The sequence below is a fragment of the Harmonia axyridis genome, chromosome 1 (genome assembly GCF_914767665.1).
Source record: "Harmonia axyridis chromosome 1, icHarAxyr1.1, whole genome shotgun sequence".
NCBI lineage: Eukaryota > Metazoa > Arthropoda > Insecta > Coleoptera > Coccinellidae > Harmonia > Harmonia axyridis.
In genome coordinates this window covers 24,404,077-24,412,931 of record NC_059501.1, presented here as the reverse complement: position 1 = coordinate 24,412,931, position 8,855 = coordinate 24,404,077, and the positions used below count along the sequence as shown (strand labels likewise).

At 31.2% G+C, this 8,855-nt stretch overlaps 1 protein-coding gene and 1 long non-coding RNA gene across 4 annotated transcripts in view; one reads left to right on the top strand and one right to left on the bottom strand.

Annotated features, from left to right (window-relative positions):
• The first annotated feature begins 655 nt into the window (after positions 1-655).
• LOC123670839 lies at positions 656-4,733 on the top strand. Its single transcript, XR_006745995.1, has 9 exons — positions 656-845; positions 1,148-1,584; positions 1,925-1,982; positions 2,404-2,461; positions 2,946-2,989; positions 3,167-3,218; positions 3,526-3,609; positions 4,348-4,414; positions 4,593-4,733. It is a non-coding gene; the product is annotated as an uncharacterized LOC123670839 (long non-coding RNA).
• Positions 4,637-8,855, bottom strand: part of LOC123670837 — a 42,759-nt gene continuing 38,540 nt past the window's right edge. For 2 of the 3 annotated variants that reach the window (XM_045604401.1, XM_045604402.1), the window contains 2 exons: positions 7,614-7,786; positions 4,637-5,815 (listed from right to left, as the gene is read on the bottom strand). In XM_045604401.1, the coding sequence (XP_045460357.1) occupies positions 5,387-5,815; positions 7,614-7,786 (602 nt within the window). In that variant the 3' untranslated portion in view covers positions 4,637-5,386. Of the gene's footprint in view, positions 5,816-7,549; positions 7,787-8,855 lie in introns of all 3 variants that reach the window. The other variant, XM_045604403.1, reaches the window with a different exon arrangement.

Genomic DNA, 8,855 nt, shown 5'->3' with positions numbered 1-8,855 from the left:
CTCATATTTTCTTAATATCTTTTAAAACTTTAATATGATGATTGTTCTTCACAGACCTGTTCTGAAAATAATTGACGACATAAGAACGGCCAACTGAAAATTCAATTATAATTCTATATTTTCGAAACTTTTTTTTTCAAAATTTTCAATGCAGTTCTTTGTTTTCAGATAACCGCAAATTCCTCAAGTAGAATTGGAGGTTTATTATCAATTCAATGATATTTTTTCACATCTTGAAGAATCTATTGGTAAGTTCTTGAATAAGATCCTATTTTTTGAAAATCCTTAAGTTGGACTTTTGGAATAAATTTTTGATATTTCATTTTAAATCTTTATGATGATTGTTCTTCACAGACCTGTTCAGAAAATCATTGACGACATAAGAACGGCCAACTGATTATTCACTAATTTTTATATTTCTGAAAATTTTCTTTTTCCAATTTTTCATTGGAGTTCTTTGTTTTCAGATTATTGCATTTTCCTTGCAAAGGATGGAAGTGGGTTGATTCTGATTTATTAATTCCACATTTTCCATTCTCCCTGCAGTCTTGAATCTTCCCAGATTATTGGTAAGTTTTAATGAGTTATTTTTTTGAAAATTGTTGAATTGATATCATTAGTTTTTTTAAAATTTATTTTTGCCATTTCCTTCCATCATTGACATGATGATTGTTCTTCACAGACCTGTTCTGAAAATAATTGACGACATAAGAACGGCCAACTGATTATTCTTTCATTTCAATACTTTGAATGAATTTAGTTACATTTTTCACAATATTTTAAATCTTTTCCAGATAACCTCAATTTGTGGAAGTACCATTTGTGGATAACTGTAGGAAATTAAGGTGAGATTTTCAACTAAATTTCAATAATTTGATTTATCGAAATTTTTGGTGCTATTTTCAATAATATATTCAGACTTGATACAGAGTCATAAATGAACTCTGGTGATATTTTAAATTCAGCAATGTCTTTTTGCTAGTATTTGACTGCAAAAAAGGAAATTCTCAAATGATGATTGTTCTTCACAGACCTGTACTGAAAATTCAATGCAGACAAAAGAACGGCCAACTGAATCAACAAATCTCTCAATGATTAATATTATTCATGATTTAATTAATATAATAACATAATTTTTTCTTTACAGATAACCCAATTGTGTTCTATGAGTATTTTCTGAGGAATTCATCCCATTGTGAAAAGAGGTGTGTATTTGTTTATGATTTTATCGATAATCAATTCGGTTTCTTCATTCTCATTTTTCTTGGGTAAGAAAAGGCGACGTTGATTGAATTATTATCAATAAATCTTCAGATATGTAACTTTTTTTGTAATTAATTTTCAAGCCAAACAGATATTGATATTATCTATTTTGTTTTTTTCTATGATGATTGTTCTTCACAGACCTGTTCTGAAAAATAATTGACGACATAAGAACGGCCAACTGACATAAACTGAAAAAAACTATGACAATTTTTTTTTTGTTTTGAACATTTTTTCATCCTCATCTCTCTTTCAGATCATGCAGAAGAAGTACTTATGAATCAAACTATGGAATCAAAAACAAATTTGGATAGTCCAATGGTAAGAAGAATCAATACTTGTTAACTATATTTGAATCTATCAGTTGAAGACTACTTTTCTAATGTCCTTCAAAATTTCACTATTATTTAAAAAAGAATCAAATAATTTTTCAATTAATTATTTTATGAAAAATATCATAGGATATCGAGTATAGATGAATGAAATTAATGAAATTTTGTAATAAATTTGTAGCTTTTGTTTTATTTTTTAAATGATGAAAGTTTTTTACTTCCATATTTTCATGATGGGTAAATTATGCTCAACAGGTCTGACGAATTATTTTGAATAGTTCAATTGACTTCTATTTGGAAGTTGTTTCTCATAATGATTTTGTTTTCAGAAACCCAGAAATTGAATTTGGACTGCACTCACATATGAATTTGGAGGGAGAAATAATGGTAAGTTGAAAGATTTTTCAGTCAATATTAAGTAGCAACTTTATGATATTCTTTATTTTTATACATAATTATAATAATGGCTGATAATTATGTTCAACAGTTCAGATTTATTTATTTATTTATTCATACAGGCTTTCCATTTTACAATCTTAATTCTATAATGAATACTGAACAAGAAAATAAAACAAAAAAAATTCTAGAACAGATACATAAACATATGGCATAGTTCCATTTTAACTATCAACACTGAACCTTTGTAATAAATTTGTAGCTTTAATTTTATTTTTGAATGATGAACGTTTTTTACTTCCATATTTTCATGATGGGTAAATTATGCTCAACAGGTCTGATAGTTTTCTTTGAATAATTTAAATGAGTTTTTTTTTTTGGGAGTTGTTGCTCACAGTGATTTTGTTTTCAGAAACCCAGAAATTATATTTGGACTGCACCTACACTTGAAATTGGGGCGAGAAGCAATGGTAGGTTGAATACATCTTCATTCAATATTTATCCATCTAATATTAATCGATAAGTCCTGGGCCTAATCATTAAAAACAAATTTTAACCATTGTTGACGATGGTGCAGTCTGAATAACACTTAACATGCTTTTGCTTTGCTTGCGTAGAGTTTCATCAATACATATTAACTCATCATTATCTATTTTTCAAATAACAATGGATTTAGCGTCACTTAACATTCAATATTTCAATCATGACTGCTCCAAAATTTTATTTTTTAAGCATGTTAGTTATGAGAAAAAATGGTATGGCACTTTGGGTGCCATCTTTGTGCCAGGCCCCAGACTTCTTGAATGATATGTGCCAATTTTATGATGACATTCATTATCTCCATATTTATAGTGACGGTTGATAATTATGCTCAACAGGTCTGATATATTAACATGTAGCAAAATTCAAGGAATTGAGTAAAATTCAACGATTAACACTGAATTTTTTTTTCAGACTGTACTAATGAGGTTTTCTGCGAGCTTAGCCAAGTTGACTTGGTGAGTAAATTTTTATTTAATCTTTTTTAATTCTATTGATTATGATGAAAATTTTTTGATTCCATAATTTACATTGATGGTTTTTCAAATGCTCAACAGGTCTGATTATTTCGAACTGAAAGTATTAAATTTTTTAAGCTTCATAGATTTGCAATTGAATCAACTTTTATTTTTCAGATTCTGTTGTCATCTGGAACTGGAGTTCTCATATTGTTCTTATTCAAATTAGGTGAGTTTTTTTTTAAGTTAATTCATTAGCTTATTTCAACATATAATTTTTATTTTGGAACATCTTAAACAATAAAATATTTTGCCTTTAACTTGATTTTTTGGTGTTTCAATGATGAAATTTGACGACGGTCTTCTGAAACATAACTGAAGATACCTTGAAGTCATTCTGAGTAAAAATGATCTTAACACCTTTTAAATTCTTCATTAATTGTCGCGTATAGATGTTCTATTAACTACAAAATTTTCTTTTCACCACAACATTTTCTTTTTTGAATGATTGAAATGACATTTTATTCAATTTCCAGGTTGGATGGAGAAGAGATGAACAGATTTATTCTGTTTTGCACCTCTTTAGAGTCAAATGTTTGAGCATAAGGAGATGAGGAAATGTAAGTATTAAAAACAAGTGAAATTAAAATTGATAATTGAATTTTTTTGGTCCTTCGATCCATCAAAAGTCGGGAACTATAATTCTAACATAACATTTCTTCAGAAAAGAAAATTAACAACTTTGTTTTTCATTTTTAATAATAATCCATTGAATGTTCAACTGAAATTTTCAATTTCAAAAGATTTGCAATGTTTAGAATCCAAAAGTTGAATGAAAAATCCGTCTGTTTGTTGTTGTTCTGAGCTTTTCTCAGGAATTGTGATATTCATTTTCATGAAAATTGATTCAAAAATGGATATGCTGTATTCGATTGATCTTCTTAATTCAAAAACTAAATTAATAATTCGTGTAATTGAAAAATTGAGAGAACTGATTACGATACAAATCAGATTGGATCTAATTTTTTTGAGCACCAGTAACCTGAACATCTTTTAAAAATTATAGATTGTTTGAAGTTCAGTAGAAAGTATAATCTTGATTATTGAATATTTTAATAATGATGATAATAATATAATCTTAATTTTTCTGACCTTATATCAGAAAGAAATTGAATTAAATTTTTTGGTGTTTCAATGATGAAACTTGACGACGGTCTTCTGACACATACCTGAAGATACCTTTAAGTCATTCTGAGCAGAAATAATCTCAACACCTTGTAAATTCTAGATTGATTGTCGCATATTGTTCCATTTACAATTTTTTTTTTGTATTAAAATGACATTTATTCAATTTCCAGGTTGGATGGAGAGAAGAGATATTTCCTGTTTTGAGTCAAATAGTTTATCATAAGAATATAAGGAAATGTAAGTATTAAAAGAGGTTAAAGTTAAAATTGATTTAATTTTTTTTTCACATGATGATATATGACGACGGTCTTCTGACACATACGTGAAGTTAATTAATTGTCTGTCTGAATGAACTAAATGATTAATTTTGACAAATGATTTTTTTTCCCAAATATTTACAAAAACAATTTTTCAGATCAGGTGTACCTACTTGGAGGGTTTCGAGGAAGGATATTCATCTTAAATCTTAATATTAAATATATTGTTCCATAGTAAGTAAACATTTTATAAATTTCAACATTTAAGGTACTTAATAAATAAATGCAACAAAAAAAAATAGTTTTTTTCATTTACATTTCCATGCATCTCCCATCTTGAAAAGAATAGTCAGTAACAAAAATGTTTGTACCATGTTGATGCTTGAATAATTGCACATTGAAGAAACATGGGAAGCACTGACAGCTTTCTTATGAAATAGTCCTCAGCAGTCTTTATTTATTTACAAAATTTTACTGATGGATTTGGTTCAAATAATTCAGAATATCTATAGCACTGGGAAAAAGATAGATTCTTGAGGGTCAAGTCAATTTTTGGTTTTCACTACAAGTCAACATTTTGAAAGTATGATAAAAAATGCAGTCATCTGGACATTCCGGCAGAATATGATATATTATGGTTGAAGAAACTAAATCTGATTTATCATATTTATATAACATAGTTAAACATCATAGTCATCAACAAATATTTTTTTGTATTGTGGAATAATGTAGTACCAATTCAATGTTGGCCAGCGTAAATATTTATGATCATTTTCGGGAAATTCAATTTTACCATTGATTTTTTTGAGCTTTCCCGCATGGTTTTATTAGGTAACTCCACATTATGTCTCCTACTTCATTCAAAACAATTACGAGTACTCTCATACTCATATAAGTAATTATTATTGATTATTATGAACCAAATCCATTAAGTATTACCTATATTGGTATTTCATTTAGGTTGATTATTGTAATCAACATACACCCTTACTACCTCTCCAGAATACTTCCTCTGACTAGGCATGAAGTAGAAATCTGGTTGCATGTCATTGGGAGTTGGCCTATGCCTATCGTAAGCTGTTCTAGGCAACGAGAAGGTGCTTCTATCAGGTTGATTTGCTGGAGGGTAGGACCCCCTTGCTGGCCTTTGTAAGGACCTGGTATGGTCCATATTTGGCGGCTGGTTTGGTACACTAGGAGGTCGACCTTGTGGCCTTTGGATCCTATGTCCTGATTTTTGGGTGTTCGTTGCATTTTCTGGCCGGGATTTGCCGTTTATTTGTTGTGGAGGTTGTTTTTTCTCTTCTGCTTCGTAAACGTCAAAGGCGTAATTTGTGTTTGCTGAATAATCTTTCCAAGCGGAGTTTGGTATAAGGTGATCCTGAAAGGATTTTGACAGAATTATGAAAGCAATCTTTTTATGTCGGTGATAAATACCAATGTATAAAGATTGGTCCTAACATAATGGAAGGAGTAAGCTGAATGATACTTCATGTAGGTAAACGTGTACTACTGACTCAATAGAAAAAGTTGGACAATTGGTTTTCATTACAAACAAGGACTTTGGTAATTAATCATGTTGCTCAAAGAATATAGGTGGTGACCTTTGTGGGACTGTTTTTTTGGAGCATATATGATCTCCATGCGGCTTCACAATTTCTTGGAAAAACTTGGGTATTCATAGTAGCTTGCTGATCGATATGTCGAAAGTTTTTTTGTCGCCTAGTTGGCACAACAGTCCTCTGTATAACACGGCGAGTTTGAGCGTCGTGTGTTAAGATTATTTACAGTGCTTCATTATGTATGTTTATCAGTTTATCTCAAGTGTGTTTTTCAACTGACGCGTATAATTTCTGTCAATATGACGCTGCTCAACTCGAAAGGAAACTAAAGAAAGAAAGAAAAATATGGCCTAGGCTTCGCACGGTGTAACTAATGAAAAAAAAATTGGACAAAATATATTATCAAATAAAATAATACCCATAATGAAATAAGGAAGAATAGATCATTTTCGTTACAATTCAACCAATCTGTTTTCTGCCATTAGGCAACCTAAAATACATCCTTCGAAGTGTCAAATTATACCCTATGATTGTTCGCTCTGTCGACGAAATTCATGGAATTTACACTATTATGATGCACCATGTTACAGGCTATCATTGTGACTGATTTCTGGTAGAATACTCAACAAATATTGATATTGCTTCGAATTATTTTTTATCTTAGCTGAGTTCAGGTTGTACAGGTTCCACATACTTTGGAATAGACACAATTCATTTGGAAAAATACCTATTACCTACATATTTTGAATGTCATTGATAAATTTCTAGTAATTTTCCGACTTGTTATGTAGTTGAGTATTTCTATGAATGTATTAAATGACTAATTTGAAAAAATGCAATATTTGTTCAGTGTCCTGTGTATAATGTTTCATGTAAGCGGGTCACTGGGTTTTGTCACTTATTCATTGAGCTAAATTAGAAAGTGAAGTATTTTCCACTGGTTATCCAAATATGTTATCGGAAACACTATGGAACATAGGCATGGAAAGTTTTATTTAAGGAACAAACAAAAATGTTCAAATAATACCTGAAATTCTAGATATTCTGCTCAACGGTCAAAATTGTTTTCTCCGTCTTTACCGAATTTAATGCGCTCTTTGATCCCCAATCACTCTCCTTTGGTTACGCCTATGGCCGAATGCGCTTTTTAATTTCCCCAGGGTGATTTTGAATGGTATTGCTCGAAATAAATATAAAACTACCATTATATAGGTACATACTTTACGAATAGTTTTTCCTATAGATAGCCCGTGAAAAATATCTTTGAACTTAATCTTAATTTTGCTCCAAATTCAGTAACCAACTTACTCTACTTTTGCTTCAAAACCTGCAATACATTCTCGTTTATCCTAAAGATAAACACCCGTGAGAAGCTCATCTAAAAGAGCTTGTGCCAGTTAAAATTTGGTTTGATCATGTAAACCTTGACGTTTTTCTAGAAAAAACGTACAGGCATTCACCGTAGTGCAAAATTTTTTCCACCGCCATTTTGTTATTTTCCAAGCCCCACTACATCCGTCAAAAGCTTGAGAACATCTAATCAAGGAACATACTTGGGTTCGATTCTGAAGATAATGAGGAATGATGGCAGTAGTTTTTCATTCACAGTGAAGTTACCTTGTGACTTTTGGGGGTGCTACCACTTGTTTTGTAGATGGTGCAACTTGCTTGTACTATAGCTACTAAGAGCAATGCTGCTATGCAGCCTATCACGATGTATAGTTTTGTTTCTGTGAAGTTGAAGAATGAATCCCTTGTCTCCGATGCTTCTGGTATGAGGTTCGAAGTAACTGAAATAAAACAAAATAAGTCATACACTTTAGGTAACTGCAGTTGTAATAATGTGAAGAGCACTAAAGTGAAGTCAAAAGCTCCCTTCAAATAACCGAAAAATTCGAAACAAATCAGAACGTTTATCCGAAGGACATTTTGTGGAATTCCATGGATAATATCGATAAGATATCGAAATTTAAGAAACATTTTTCTTAATTTCATTGTACTGATTTATAAATTCAAGTCCAATTGGATGGGTATTTTCTCAATAACTCTGAAAGTATCTAGCACATTTCTTTCCAGATTAATTTTCTACATTGCGATGACCTTATAGAATTGATGTTGGCGTTGAATTCCTCATCAATTAGTTGAATCATTTAAGACCACTCTTGCCTCAAAACTTTAAAATTAGATACATTCGGGCAGAATGATAGACCGCTATTTCCCTGGAGTACCTAAAAGCGTAAGTAAAACTTTCGCCCATTTTCTTCAATTTATTTTTACGTCATCTTGAACTCATTTCGTGCAATTCTTATTTGTGTGAATTCTTTAAGAATGGGGAAAAAGTAATTTTCTATTTTTCGCTTCATTTCAATACTTTATAAAAAATGTCACAATCATCCAATTTGTTGCCAATAAGAACCCAACTCGATAATGCCCCTATCGAAGATGCCCTTGTCCTTATTGGCAAAAACCTTGGATAACCAATTTTCCCAGGCCTCTATTACAGCCAAATTTGTAACACCAAGCGAGTTGTCTAGAGACAGGGACAAATGGCAGTCACTTGGAGCTAGGTCCGGATTATAGGGTGGATGCATAAGAACTACCCATATAAGCCCCAGAGCTTCTGGTGCTTCATTAAAGATCTGTGCGTTATCCTAATGAAATTCAGGATTCCCCTCCAATTCACTAATGCAGCCAGCATTGGTGAATAGGAGGATTCTGTGCTATCACAAGCTTTGAATGGTTGAGTTTTTACAGTAGTGGGTATTATTGATCGTTTGAATATAGGGGAGCAGCTCATAGTAAAGCATTTTCTACTAATTCCATAACATACAGCAACACCTTCCTGGTTGTAAATCCTGG